The following is a 16,470-nucleotide window of genomic DNA, read 5'->3' as shown; positions in this document are numbered from 1 at the left end:
TCAAGATGGCTGACATTTTGCTTCTGACTCGGCATCAGATCACTGAGGGCCAGCAATATTTCAAGTAAGCACTCCACACTCCGTCGATATGTCAAAGTGCAATACTGCAGATCATATGAAGAAATAATTTACAGCCTCTCAACAGAAAATGATTGTTCCGGATGGTTATTATTCAACCAAAGCCACTTCAAATGTGTAACTGCAGAAGAAGCTAGCTGGTTTGTGTATGTATGGTGCTTCAAACTTAAGTAACATCTATATCAGCAATTAAGGGTGCCAAAGTATTGTAATCCTTGCAACGGACAAAGATGTGCTTGTGTTCGATTTGTTTTCAGTGCCTATACAATGGGTTTTACTCACCATTATAATGTTGTACATCATTCAAACTTGGTAACCATATTGGAATTCAAAATAGCATCTATTTATTATCTTCTTTTCATTGATCAACGATGCAAATATCAAGTTTTTCTCCAAATCTAAAGTGTTACAGGCCATACGTAAGACTTGAGCAAATTATCTTTCATGGCGGCCATCTTGGATTTTAAGATGGCGGCCGTTTTGTCGCTGACCTGGAGATCAAATTGCTGGGGGCCGGCAATATTTGACATCAGTGCTTCAAAATACCCCTATATGCCAAATTTCAGTGTCACATATCATGTAAAACTCAAGAAAATGACATTTAATGAGTTTTCATGGCGGCCATCTTGGATTTCAAAATGGCGGCCGACCCATTTTGCCGCCGACCAAATTATCAAATTGCTGGGGGCCGGCAATATTTGAAATCAGTGCCTAAAAATACCCCTATATGCCAAATTTCAGTGTCACACGTCATGTAAAACTCAAGAAAATGACATTAATGATTTCTCATGGCGGCCATCTTGGATTTCAAAATGGCGGCCGACCCGATGGTCAAATCACTTGGGGCCAGCAATATTTGAAATCAGCACCCCGAATTAAGCCTATATGCCAAATTTCAATACCGCAGTTCATATAAAACTCGAGAAAATGATTGCAATAATATATCATGGCGGCCATCTTGGATTTCAAGATGGCGGCCATTTTTCCGCCGACCAAATGGTCAAATTGCTGGGGGCCAGCAATATTTGAAATCAGTGCCTCAAAATACCCCTATATGCCAAATTTCAGTGTCACATGACATGAAAAACTCAAGAAAACAACATTTAATGATTTTTCATGGCGGCCATCTTGGATTTCAAAATGGCGGCCGACCCGATGGTCAAATCGCTTGGGGCCGGCAATTTTTGAAATCAGCACCCCAAATTAAGCCTATATGCCAAATTTCAATACCGCAGTTCATATAAAACTCGAGAAAATGATTGCAATAATATATCATGGCGGCCATCTTGGATTTCAAGATGGCGGCCATTTTGCCGCCGGCCAAATGGTCAAATTGCTGGGGGCCGGCAATATTTGAAATCAGTGCCTCAAAATACCCCTATATGCCAAATTTCTGTGTCACATGACATGAAAAACTCAAGAAAATGACATTTAATGATTTTTCATGGCGGCCATTTTGGATTTCAAAATGGCGGCCGACCCGATGGTCAAATCGCTTGGGGCCGGCAATTTTTGAAATCAGCGCCCAAAAATACCCCTGTATGCCAAATTTCACACTTTCTGCCAGATTCGAGCATCTTTTTCACATATCTACTGGACTACATGGTCTAAGGTCATTTTTGGTCAATGGACATAATATTTCATTATCATATTAGTGTTTTCTTCTGTGAATAATTATTCATTAGCTGTTTTCAAAGGCAGCACTGCATGCTGCTATATCGAATTGCGTAATGCAGGCGAGACTGCCAGAGGCGTTCCACTTGATGTGTGTTTCAGACATGCTCTAGTCGTGCCATTTAAAGGTCAAGTCCACCTCAGAAAAATGTTGATTTGAATCAATAGAGAAAAATCAGACAAGCATAATGCTGAAAATTTTATCAAAATCGGATGTAAAATAAGAAAGTTATGATATTTTAAAGTTTCGCTTATTTTTCACAAAATATGAACGAGTCAGTTACATGCACATGAGAGAGTCGATGATGTCGCTCACTCACTATTTCTTTTGTTTTTTGAATTATACAATATTTCAATTTTTACAGGTTTGACAATAAGGACAAACTTGACTGAACAATAAAATGTTGAACAATGGTAATTCGGGAGAAATCAAACTTTGTTTCACAGGATAATGGGGAGAAAATTAGAATATTTCATGTTTCATATAATAAAATACAAAAGAAATAGTGAGTGAGTGATGTCATCAGTTCCCTCATTTGCATACCAACTGAGATGTGCATATAACTGTTTTGTGAAATGAAGCGAAACTTTAAAATGTCATAACTTTCTTATTTTAAATCTGATTTTGATGAAATTTTCACCGTTATGCTTGTTGGATTTTTCTCTTTTTATTCAAATTAAGTTTGTGTTTGGGTGGACTTGTCCTTTAATATAATTCGTACCAAACCGAAGGGATGGGGGAGGGGTAGGGGCAGGAAAATAAACTGAATGGGAAGGATGAATCGAGGATAATGAGCGTTGTCTTTGGAACTCGATTATCCAATTCTGCTAATGAAACTAGGTAACCACTATTGATCGTGACTATGGCTGAGTTCACGTGACAAACGAAGGCTTTCATAGACTCCAGGATCCCGTAACACGACGAAAGCGATTAATCACAAAAGTCACGATGGCTAATCAAATTCCCAGTTTTATTTCCCTTTCGTTCAACGTATCCCCTACCAACCAATCTAAATCGCTATCTGAAATTTGCACCCGAATGTCAAAATCTTTGTGATACTGGTCTCTGAACTGGGTAATTTTGTTAATTAGCTCCATTTGATGTTAGACTTTATTGAAATAAAGCTATTGTGACGACTGGCCTTCAACCCACTATAATTCACCAGTCAGTGACTGCATTATAAGGCTAACAAGGGCATACATCATGGCTATTATAAATATAAACAAATAGCATCGGAAAAGAGTCAACAATTTTGATCGAGACATAAGGCGGTATGTAGCAGCACATGATTTGCCTTTATTGGGGGAGAGGAGGGGGGTACAGCAACAAAGAAAAAGAATCAGGTTAACTGGGAAAGAAAAGTATCATGTCAAAATTATTGGGAGGGTAAAACACAATATGGGCACTTACACTGGCGTACCACCTATGCAAGGAGACATTTTTTTAGGAAAAAAAGGCGGAGAGGAAAGAATTGAGTCCACTTCACATCACTGGTCTTACCCTTACAATTTGAAAGGAAAGTAAAACAGGTTTTTGAAGTACGTCACAATTCCATTCCATGCCGAAAATGTGGCGATATTTCACAAAAAAGGCCACGTTGTAAGTTAAAAGTACAAACTTTCATTGTGAGCATATCAAATCGTCTTCCGAAGTCAGCTACGCTCTCTCCCTTTTTTTATAGGGATGTTGTCACAGACCTCTATAAAGTTTCATTCTCGTCTCCATATTACTCATAATAACCAAACCACCTCCCTGACTTAACAAATTAGTATAAAAACCTGATTTTCCTCCCATGAGAGAATGTTACAAATATCTCTATCATAGGATATTGCTATCCCCACACACCCTTTCGAGTGTCAATAGTTCCGCTCCCTCAACCACACAACCCCTCCCCAATCAGTATAATAGAGAAGAGCGGAGCCAGAGCTAAATACAGTCTACTATTTGACCTCTCAACATGGTCAGAGTCTGGTTGAAAAAAAATCATTTTATTAATCGAGTACCATATGCCCTGTACGAATTCTGAATAATTCGGAATTCGTTTTTTTTTTTAGATAAGAATTACTGATGGGTATTCGTTTCCCTCTTATTGAAAACCCGATTATAACCACACTTTGACCATGTTGAGAGTAAAATAGTAGACTGTATTTAGCTCTTGCTCCGCTCTATTCTAAATATGTATAATGATAGAGGCCTCGGTCTCGGGGAAAAGTGCAAGGCCTGCATTTTGGATTACCATTTTGACAGCAAGCCCATTAATGTAATTGATATGTGGGTAAGTAGATAATGATGAATAATACATGCAAATGAAGTACCTAGCCACTGTCGATGAAAGCCAAGCTTTTATCGTAGTTTCAACAAATGAATAATTCATGGGGAAACGCTACGTATTTGCTAAAACAATCACGGTTCGACACCCCGGCCCCCCCCCCCCAAGAAAAAAAAAGAATGTAGTAGGTTCATTCTGTGCAACATATATAAATTGTGCAATAGTTTTATGGACATGGTGAGAGAATGGGGACTCCATCAAGATAATAAACCAAGATAGGGGAGACAGTGACGGCTTCATGGAAAAGGCAAACGAAAATGCTGGGAGCAAAGGCGTTTATTCTAATTTTTGTCTTATTTTATTCTTCAGAATTTCTAGGGCGGCAAACTGGGGTCGGGGCAATGGTTTTAAAGGGAGAGTGTGACAATTACCCCTATCCCCCTTGGTGCCGGCACTGAGCGGAGGGAACTATACTAGGGGAGTAGGGAGAAATAATTGGAGGGGGAGAGACTTAATATAAAGAGGAAAAATGGGTAGCGAGGGGTGGGTAATAGGCTTAAAGAAGACCCCTGATATAACCATCTTGAGTTTTGGAAACTAATTTGTTAAGTTTGAAGTGATGGAGGCAAATTCAATATACGAACTATGCCGGGGAGTGGGGTATAAAATTGTGTTTCGAGCAAGAAAAATGGAAAAAGGGAAGATGCTGTAATAAAAAAGTGAAATGGGTGAGTCAGTGGCGTTCTATTTAGATCCAGATTTCAACTTTAAGAAAAAGAAAATAGTGTGGCCTATCCCCCTTCCCAACACACACATGTTCCAACGATACGTAATCCAGCTAAAAATAAAAATAACGAGAAAGTCTTTGTGAGTCTGAGATGAGTGTCAATATTTCGATGTTTGAATAATAATTAATTTATATTTCAATGGCACCTCACGATCTGCCTCGACGCGGATGAACGCTTTCCCTTGTTGATCTCGGCCCGTTTCCTGTTGTCATGACAACATAATACCGCATCCATTGGTACGGGAAGAATGAGATGAGAGTGCTCATTCTCTGGGCATGACGAACTATTCCAATTTATTGGCAGCGGAATCAAGAGACTCTTGGGGATAAATTGATTTCGAGTGATAAAAATGATATGTTTGGATTGATCATGTTGTATACCGTCTCGACAGCTTTGAGTTCATGAAGTAAAGGATACACCACCGGTTTGTGTTAAAAGAAGTCGGTAGGTCGTCTGCTGTAGTATGGTCAATCTTTTAGTGATATTCACGATAGTTTTATACGATTCGTCGACACCTGATCTTTAACGAAAGAACAAATAATAAAGAAACAATATCAAACTTCTTGCTTTTCAGTGGATATTCCTCTTCGATTGACCAACTCGACTGGAACAAGAGTACCACGTTAACCATGAGCCAACCGTAAAACTTCGATGATCAATTTTCATACCATTCTTTTAGATACTTGTAGACGAGTCGTATATGTATGCCGTTCTTCTATTAAGATTTAAGGAATAACGTTATTAACTGATTGTCAAGTCCACAATCAGTCAAAACAAAGTTTTCTGAATGAGAAATAAAATTCGATAAAGATGGCTTGCCATTTCGGTCTCTTGTCATCAAATACTTCCGGTAAATACTTAACATCTGACTTTGATGGTAAAATCAGTCTTAGTCCTCTGGACCCATCGGTCAACAAACTATCCAAAGGTCAGCTGTGGAGTCTCGAAGTCGACCCCAATCCAGGTGAACAACAGAGAGAACCAGAAGGATGCACACATACCCACTATGCCCTATATTCTACCAATGGGTACCTATCGGTTGATAAGTCGGGCAAGGTATCAGCAGAAGCAGAGCAGATTGGAAAGGAGCAACTCTTCGAGATCGACGTGGGAACCAGCGGTAGCGGCGCTTGGGTCATCCGCAGCGTCGCTCATGACACGTACATGGGTATCAAGAGCAAGAAGATATTCTTCAAGAAACGTGAAACGTCGTCTTCGGACCAACGTTGGTATGTGCGACTTGCCATCCACCCACACTGTTGTTTGCTGAACGTCAAATCGGACAAGTATGCACATGTGCCGCAGTCAGGACGTTACATGACGTTCGACGCTGCCGTTCCATGGCGATCGGACACCTTACTGCAGCTTACGTATAGCGAGGGATATAGTTGTTTCAAAACTACCACGGGACGATACGTCACCAGGGAAGGAAACTTCGTTACTTCCCTCGTTCCAGACTGTCTATTCGTCCTCCAAATCACTGGTGATCAATTCGACCTTAAAGACTATAGAGGAAATTTCAACTCTGTCAATATGAGAGGACGATTGATGTGTACGAGTGGGAAGGATAGAGCTTCTTTTAAACTAAAACCCAGCTATCCTCATGTTACGTTCCACACAAAAGTTAAAGGAATGTGGATGAAACTATTTGCTAAAGAAGGTGAGTTGTTTCAGAAAGTAATATGCGAAAAAAAAATACACGAGCGGAAAATCAAACAAAAAAACGTTGGTTGCGTTTTGTCTTTTTATCAACAATGGCTATTAATGTAGTTATTCCTTTTAGGCAATCGCAGCCATTGTTTTTTTTTCTAATTTTTTTTTTCATTGCTTGTTATAAATGGCGCCAGTTCAGAAACAAACAAAACATTGTATTATGATATAAAATGCAAACATTCTTAAATGATCTTTTTGCTAAATAGGAGGTGGTGAGCTAACAACCCTTGAATCAACAAAGATTGATGAACACGAAGACGAAGTGGTCTTCGAACTATCTCCTCTTTGTTGCTCGACCAGTGCCAACTCCAAATGGGCCCTCGTCACCGTCGATGGCCGTTTCATCAATGTAGATCATGAGAGTCGATTAAGTGTCGCGTCTAAAGCAACACAGTAAGTACCCTGAGTTTTCTTATCGCCTTATGCTTCGAGATCGCATAGGCAAGTGTATTATCACATGCCTTCATGGCAATTAACAAGCAATTAAGAGTTTTTTGTCGAAAATTGGTAAAGCAAAATTGCAGTTTTGTCCTGAACTCTGGAAAACGGCATATTTGCACTTTTTTCATCAGCTCCGACACTTAGGATGAAGCTGCTGTTCCGGTTCAACAATTTTCGACAAAGACCTCCCAGCTGTTCATTGTCATTAAGGCATTTTCAATACATTGACTGTGTTTTTAAATCCGTCTTGTGTCGCGGAGCGAAAATTTGTCCCTATTTTGAAAATATATTTTGTCAAAATCTTTTTCAAGATGAAGGTTATTTTGAATAAGTATTGAAAATTAAAGAAAGACATTGAAATGACAAGGCATTCCGAATGACCGTCCAACATTACGATGTTAAAAGGCAAAAGCAATAAAGTTTCTAAATAGACGGAAACCATAGATAGGTTTACGTCACAATAAGCGGCTTTATTTCCCCTTCTCTACTTGTTATGCCTTTTACCAATATCAGTGTGCACAGTCCCTTACAAAGTCAGTTGCTGTAGATTTCAAGCCCCTTAAAAATACATTTTCTATTTCATGTTCAGGTGTGACCTCCATGAAATGCATGAAATAGCTTCTCATACGCTTTCGAGAACCAGCCTAAAAACATGAAGAAATTATAAAGAAAAATCAAATTAAACAAACCTGTTGCGTTGGTATCTCTTTTAAAACAAGCGAAGCCTATTTTCGAGCAGAGGAAGGTTAAACCTGATTATTTGTCATCATATATGTATAATTAGGTGATGTAATGCAATTATTATCCTTGGTGACCTAATTAGATTAATTTATGATGGCGTAAAGCAGGTTAATTTGAAATGATCGAGAGAATGGTCATAAATTATATCATTTATGTTTAGCGAGGTCTATACTAAGAAACTGGCGCATTACTGACAATCAAGTGATGAACGAAAAACAAAAGGCCAGACAATCTTGATTTCACGGGAGTCTATTCAACATCTCTATCAGTCCATTGTAAATAATATGTCGACAGTCATGTGATATTTACTTGATAAGTTTCGTTTATATTGTTTTTTATCATTATTCTTTATTTGTATGTCGGTTGGCATTTTTTTCTATTTGTGCAGCCCAACAGGGACAATGGCATATTATTTAATTGGCACCCATGTTTTTTGTTTATGTTTTTCATAGAATTAAATGAATAAATCATCTAGAATTAAAATACTTCACATAATAAAATTATTTATATTCATGATACTAATCTCCGGTCGATATCATATACACACTAATACTAATGATAAACATATTACGCACAATGTAACAAGTTTGAATACAAAAAAAATATTTCGGGTGTTAAAAAGATGAATATTCATATACATTAACAAAAGGTTCAATCACTGCAGACGATGTAAGAACTTCAGTTACGCCCTTAAAATATGACACCTGTCTGATATTGTTCCAAAGGACCAATGGTTGAAAAAGAGCCCTTCCTCTTAAAATACAAATTCTGCCCATTATTATTATTCTAGGGTGAACCCCATCCCCCACCCGCCAGTGCTCGGTTACCTCCTTGCTCGCTTGATGACGCCCCCCCCCCCTATTTCAAATTCCTGAGCTCGTCAATGCCTGAATAGCTAAACAATCTCATGAGAGTCAAGTTTATTGATAATGTTCAGAAAAGAACGGGGAAAAGAAGATTAAGAAATAAAAAATGTATTTTTTAAGGTGGCTCCAAACTGAAGTCGAACGCAACTTTCTTTTCATCCGATCAGAAGTGTGCATTTCAGACTTGAGTTTGATTGCGTTCCCCCCCCCCCCCTCTCTCTATCTTAAAGTACATTTCACAATAAATCAAATCAACCCGGGCAAATCAATGGGGGGTAGATACACCAGTTGCATGAAACGCTAGATTTTTAAACGCAGGCCCTACCAATAAAATGGGGAAAAGGAGAAAATAATGGAGGGTCTGCAGGGAAGCAAAGCTTGTAAGATGCAGACGCCCCATAATAATAATTAAAAAAAATTGTAACAATAAAACACAAGGATATTATGATAAAACCCTATAATACTTGTAAAGGCATATAGCACATGAGCCGTTTTATGGTCCCCGTCACTTGACCCCCTTTCAATCAATGTGCCAATCATCGCGAACTTCGATCAAATATTTTATGATCAAGGTCGTCGATTGTGTCTGATTTTTATCCAAAATAAACCTCATGCAATTAATTCCGACGTATTTCAATAATCGTGATTATCATATAGCAACCATTGAATTTGGCCATTGTCACAGGCCTATACTCGCTGTTATATATAAGTGAATAATGGACTCCCTTTGTCAGGTTTGTCAGATTATGAGCGTGCGTGCGATGGAAAAACGATGGTACCGTCGAGGGGGCAAACAATAAGTGGGTTAGGTTTAAACATAATCGAAGAAGGTGGCAGTCAGGGGCTTCGAAACGGTTTTAAGAAGGAGAGGACTGAGTCAAAACTGGGGGAGAGGGTGACCATTTAAAAAGAAAAACACATAAAGATTGGAATTTCCTTCAACTCCAGAATCAAATATAAAGAGGATTACAATAAGCAATATACGTGAACTGACAAAACATCAAAACGAAATGAAATTAGTATCTAAAACCTATTCAAAGAAAGATATCACTGAAACTAATTAGTTTAATCATGCTTTTCATTACCTCCATAGATGTTAATGTCTTTATACCAATTATCTAAATTTATCCGTCAGAGTAGGATTTCTATACAAAGCAACTAATCAGTAAAAGTAGGACATTGTTCATCTGTTTATCAAATACCACGAAACGTACAATAATTGCATTAAAAAATCGGCTAAATATAGTTTTGTATACATGTAATTGATAAATGGGAATGTATAGAGCTGGAACATACAAAGGCTTTGTACTTGTTTTCAAACAAAAATTTAACATTTTACAATTCTATGATCATCGACTCAGTATTAATTCTATTAAGAAATCATAATCAACAAAATATTGGAGAGAGGACTTTATTTTTGTTCGAAAAATTGATCATACCTTATATATATTGTTACGTGAATATACCCATATGCATCGGTGGTGAAATGAGTAAACTATAACCAAGGAGATGAGCTTTGGATACGGAAAGCATTTCTAAAACATGCGAAAAAAATGTAGCAATCGATAGGCGAAAGGGTAAAATGGGCCAGACTTTGAAATATCATTTTTGAAGCATACAGTATAAGGTTTTGTAAAACAAAAAAATGCAGTTGTTATGAAACCGCTGCCCCCACCCCCTCCTACCAGTACGTCAGTAACCAAAGCAACCATATTTTTGTAATACTGTTATAGGCATTTTTAATTGAAACTAAACTGACTGCATAGAACAGATATGTGACTTCTCGTCTATCTGGTTCAGTGTACTCTTCTGGCAAGCATGTACGTCATTGACTATATCGTAAAAGAATGGAGCGATGAACAAAAATAATTCACCAGGGATATTGTTTTGTAAATCACCACGGAGATATTAGTTTGAAAACAATTTGATATGAATTACAAGACATAACCACATAATGACATATATGCATGCTTACAGACAAATCCTCTCAAATTTAAATCAACATCATCAATTACTTCATCATCATCATCATCATCATTATCATCATCATCATCATCATCATCGTCATCATCATCATCATCATCGTCATCATCATCATCGTCGTCGTCGTCGTCACCATTATCATCATCGCCATATCATTATCACCATTATCACCATAATATGTCCCTTCTTATTCTCCTCCTCGTCCTCCTCCTCCTCATCATCATCATCATCACCACCACCACCACCACCACCATCATCATCATCATCCCATCAAAGCAACAACCACCTTCGATTCTAGCAAACCTCACCGCATATCCTACTACCCCCACCCCTCCCCCTTGTTTCATTATTATTATTTTTTTAGATTTTTTTTTCTGTGGATGCTAAACCATTATAATTTTTCATTTCAATGTATCCCTTGACTTTGTATATAATCATTAAATACACCAACATTCTTTCTTTGTACCGACTGAGGTACAGTGTAGCAGAATTTAATCTAATTTGTAACAGTTATTTATTCTGGCTATCCGTCATTTTTATCAACCAAGCTCGGCCTCGGAGCAATCTCATTAATTACCTTCATTATCGCAACTAAATTTGTTTGCACTGTGAGAAATTCAGCCAAATTATAGAACTGATCAGTGCTGGAATATCTTTGCCAGTCAGTATTTATGGCGAGGATGATGGAATAGAAGCAGAGTGAGTCCAGTGTGTTTACTGAGTGGGTGAAGGGGTTGGGGTGCGATAGCCTCATTACTGAACGGAAATTTTCAAATTTATGAGACCCCAAAGATAAATAAAATGTGTACATACATCTCTTTTTATCATATTTAGCCCAATTACAAAATGGGTCTTCGATCCAGCTACTGTTATGACATAAATGATTAAAACACTTAAGTATCTGTAAATAATATTGAGTGAGAAGCCGAAGCGAACGAGCAAATATTCCCATGTATACGCATTATCACCGGCGTCTTTTAAGCACACTGTGACGGTAAAAATCTCGTATAGCCTACATTGCACCGTTACCTGGTTGGGATGAAAAAGTAGCTAATTGCATGTATATTAAGGCTTTAAGTTCTTTTTATTAAAAAGTGATGTTTATAACAAAGCATTTGATTTCATTCATTTTATTTTCAGCACTGCAAAGCAGTTTGAATTCGAATTCGTCAATGACTCGTTCGCCCTTCGCCACTCCAATTCCCAACAATACGTATCGATAGATGCTTCCGGTCAACCATTCTTGACCGCCAACATCAACGACATCGCTGGCAAGATCGGCATGGAGCTCGCCAACCGCACCTCACTCATTCTCCAAGGCGAATTCGGATTCGTCAAGCGCGAAACAGGAGGAAGAAAAAATAAAGTCAAATGCAATTCGGCGGATTACGACGAACTGAATTTGACATACGAACCGGATACAAGTACATATCGGATTACAGGTAGAACTTCGTATTTTCGTATTTTAACAATTCGGTCAAGATTCAAGATTCAAGATTTATTCATTCCATTCGATAAAAAGATACAATTCATACATACAAATTTACAAATTTACAAGATTTACATACAAATTTACAAGATTTACATTTGGATACAATACAATTTATACAAACACAGAAATGGTATTGATTTCACATAGACAGAAAAAAATCAAATGGAAATGGGTCACTGCAAAGACTATAAAGATACATTCTTTCGATCTAGGAAGATTATCATCAAGGAATATTTCAACTTTCTGAACGTAGTTATAAAAGTCAAATTCGAGAGTTGCTGGGATTGGAAATTAGTCTATTGTGGTGGTCACGGTGGTCACGGGGACTGATCTAAAATGAAATTGAGAATAAAATTGACTTCTAAATCAATTAGATTTAAATTTTCAATTTACGTTTTGATAGGTTCCTCTTCGAAATCTAAAGAATTTAATGTGTGATTACTTTCAAGAAATTGGTATATCAAGATTGATTGTAATAAAAGTACCGCAGATAAAAGACGGTATGATTCAGTAAAGACGAGGCAAAATAACAATTAAGATCCTTGGTCGTACAAATTACATAATACTATTCAAAAGAGTATCTATCAAACTCTAATGCCGAGAAGAATTTGGTTATGATGCCTTTAAAATGTAATGATAAACATTCCTCCTTTCATAATCTTTTCATTTCACCACTAGATCAAGATGGGAATCCATGGTGCATGGACTCATTGAAGGAACACGTCATAGCCGCCTCCATGGGTCAACCAACATCTTTCATCCTAGAGCTTCACACAATACTTGGTAAAGCCAAGCTGGCCATACGTCCTCTGCACCCAGACAATGACTGTTTCCTGAAAGGCTACAAGAATGGCGCCTTCACTGCAACCGGCGATACATTGTCAAAGGAAACCCTGTGGACATTTAATTAGATCTTTATGTCCGGTCTTGGATGATTCTGTTGTAAAACAGTTTTTTCAACTGAACCGGACTGTACTCTCCACCGTTTTTACCGATTGTGTTAAATAAAACATGAATAAATCATGGTCTGATGAAGTAAAGTTAACCATGATACGTCCCAGGAGCCCAGACAGGGAGTTTCACAAATGCAATGGGGACAGATTCAAGAACACAGTAAATGTACTGAAAATGCCCGTCAAGTGGCAATTCAAAGAACATCTGGGTCTTTGTCGAAAATTTGTGAACCGGAACAGCAGTTTCGTCCTAATTAGTTTCGGAGCTGACGAATGATGAATATGTCGTTTGTCCAGAGTCCAGGATGAAACTGTTGTTTAGATTTATCAATTTTGACAGACTTCTTGGCTGTGTTTGTTTTCTATAGGACGTTTGACATTGTATTGACATTCCGTCGTGCGTCGTGCACGTGAAAACTTCTTCATTGCTGTTTCCTTGAAGTCTGGGTTATCCAATCCTTCATGGATTTATTTTTTAAAATCCATAAACGGAATAATCACCCATCCGCTTAACCAATACGTTCCATGATTGCAGTGGCGGATCCAAGGGAGGGGAGGGGGCACATCCGGCCTGTGTCCCCCCTTTTGAGAGCCATAATCAAAATATGTAATGTAAATATACACTCTAAATTACAGGGATTTAAAATAAGTCTAGATGGATTGTAGTTAGGGACCAATCGATTTCTGGATTTTGTTTTAATCCTAAAGACTTAAATTTAAATCTCAAATGATTTAAATTTAAATTAAATTTAAATCTTTCGAGATTTAAAAAAGGAATCTGAAGGATTCAATTAAATCCGGAATTCGATTGGTCCCTAACTACAGTCCATGTGGACTAATTTTAAATCCCTGTAATTTAGAGTGTACCGTTTTTACCCAAGTGTGCCCCCCCCCCCCTTTGAAAGTGAGGACGAAATGGCCTTCAATTTTAGGTGAAACCGTCCTTTCTTTTTTTGCTTGTCAAATTTTCATCTGGAAATTTTGCCCCCCCCCCCCCCCTCTTTGGAAAATCCTGGATCCGCCCCTGATAATTGTGAGTAAAGGTTTGGCATATCGAGTCTGTACCTACATCTCGGTTACGGCCATGACGACAGTTCAATGTTAGCCTAGAATCGTTTCCATTACTTAATGGTGGCAGCGGTGGGATCGTTGTGACGATTTCTTGAGGTTTATCGTCACGGCCGGGGACGATTTTCTTTCCAGCTGTACTTGTGTACCCTCTGAAATAGGTTACTCTTGATGAGGGAAAATATTTTGAACATTTGTTTCATGCATATTAATCTACTTTCTACTTTAAACAGTGTTGAAACATCAATTACTATAGCCTGGTACCCTGGTGGCAAACCGTCTTTTTTAATTTTGTAAAAATAGGAACATGTAGAAACTTGTGTTCATACTTTTTTGCATATGTGTTAAAACACGATCAAACGAAAGCGCGAATGATTTTTCTTTTTAAAGGACAATTCCACCCCAACAAAAAGTTGATTTAAATAAAAAGAGAAAAATCCAACAAGTATAACACTGAAAATTTCATCAAAATCGGATGTGAAATAAGAAAGTTATGACATTTTAAAGTTTCGTTTAATTTCACAAAATAGTTATATGCACATCCTGGCTGGTATGCAAATGAGGAGACTATGACAGCATCCACTCACTATTTCTTTTGTATTTTTTTTAATGAAATATTCTAATTTTCTCCTCATTGTCAAGTGATACAAAGATTAATTCCTCCCTAAACATGTGGAATTAGCATTGTCTAATACTATATGGTTCAGTCAAGTTGGTCCTTATATATTGTCAAATCTATAAAAAATGAACTGTTGAATAATTCAGACAATAAAAAACAAAAGAAATAGTGAGTGATGGGCATCATCGACTGACTCACCTAGTTGTGCATATCACTGTTTTGTGAAAAATAAGCGAAACTATAAAGTGTCATAACTTTCTTATTTTACATCCGATTTTGATGAAATTTTCAGCACTATGCTAGTTTGATTTTTCTCTATTTATTCAAGTTAGCATTTTCCTGGGGTGGACTTGACCTTTAAAGTAGCTTTCAAGATAATTATTTCTAGTACGACTTGGAGATGTTTTCGTGTTTAATTAGCTTTACATTGGATTTATTTCAATGCATAATCTATAACATACTTCAGCAAAAGCATTAATGAAAATTTCACGAACAAGGTACATGTATGCCTAGCTATATATATTCGAAACAGTTCCAAGACGCTCGGGACATATCCGAGCAAAATATGTGCATTATTTGCAGGGCCCTGGAAAGGAATGTTTTGTGAGGGTGCTGATGTAAATTTAAAAATAAAAAAAGGTATTCTTTACAAATGGAGGAGGTCAAATTGTTCCGAGAAATTTGAAAAGCAGAAAACAGAAAAATGGTTTCACTACAAAATGAAGGTCATTTTTGTTACATTTTTCAAGTTTTACACAACTTCCAGAATACCTGGGGGTGCTGCCTAATGCATGCAGCACCCCCGCTTCACAGGGCCATGATTATTTGTTTTATAAGATGTTGATGTGAGTCCTTGCTCGTTGATAAATCATCCTCATTATCAAAATTCAACCATGGTCGGTCATAATACGTTACTTGTGACCGTTCAGACAAATGCATATAGGCATTGCATGCGATCAACTTCAAGACGATAAAATCAGTTTTAAGCGCAATTTTGAAATACATTCTTAAAAAAATATAGTTACATTTCACATGAGAACAAAAATAAAATCGTGATTGTAGAATTAAGAACGTTTTACTCATGTCTGCACACCAATCAAATGAACCTTTTTAGTGATTTAATGAGTTCCATTTTACGATCTATTCCATTATCTGAAATCAATCATTTTACAATCACATTAAAAAAATCGACTTAAAAGAATAATTCGATTTTTCAAACAAACAATGAAATCTATTTTTTTCCAAAACCATTTAGGAACTAGATTTCAAAGTCAATTTCAAAATCAACAGAAAAATCTATTTTAAAATATTACAGTTTAAAATCGATTTTAAAATGCAAAGTCATATTCAGCAAAAAAAAATATATATTGACACTGAAATTGTAAAAATGGAGCTAGGACATAATTTAATATGGGTATAAGGCCTTGATTTTTTTTCGATATTGATCTTAAAATTGATTTTAACCTAGAATCAATTAAAGTTTTTTTTTAGCTCTTTGATCTACATCCATTCAAGCCCTGACAGCTCAATCGTAGTCTCATTCTTTCCATACTGCACGTCATTTGGTGTTCCACAAAAACATGAAGAATAGAATTACATATTTTGTATGAGTATTTTTTCTCATACTTTCAACTGCTGTTATTGTCTATTATGTGCAATGCATCATGCAATCTTCTATTTATATTGTATTTGAACGTAGGATGAAATGAAATCACGGTGTTATTGAGCTTGTCATATCTGTCAGAAGAAGCACTCCGCATCTATTAGTTTAATGAAATGACTTT

General features: G+C 37.1%; 1 protein-coding gene across 1 annotated transcript; it reads left to right on the top strand.

Annotated features, from left to right (window-relative positions):
• Nucleotides 1–5,138: 5,138 nt before the first annotated feature.
• On the top strand, nucleotides 5,139–13,590 carry LOC129270007 (fascin-like). Its single transcript, XM_054907438.2, has 4 exons — nucleotides 5,139–6,470; nucleotides 6,730–6,916; nucleotides 11,695–11,996; nucleotides 12,725–13,590. Exons 1-4 carry the CDS (start codon nucleotides 5,621–5,623, stop codon nucleotides 12,955–12,957), a joined length of 1,572 nt encoding a protein of 523 aa, XP_054763413.2. The 5' UTR covers nucleotides 5,139–5,620; the 3' UTR covers nucleotides 12,958–13,590.
• The last annotated feature ends 2,880 nt before the right edge of the window (nucleotides 13,591–16,470 follow it).

This window comes from Lytechinus pictus, chromosome 10 (assembly GCF_037042905.1).
Source record: "Lytechinus pictus isolate F3 Inbred chromosome 10, Lp3.0, whole genome shotgun sequence".
NCBI classification, from domain to species: Eukaryota; Metazoa; Echinodermata; class Echinoidea; order Temnopleuroida; family Toxopneustidae; genus Lytechinus; species Lytechinus pictus.
The sequence above is the reverse complement of the archived record's forward strand: the minus strand, read 5'-3'. Positions and strand labels throughout refer to the sequence as shown.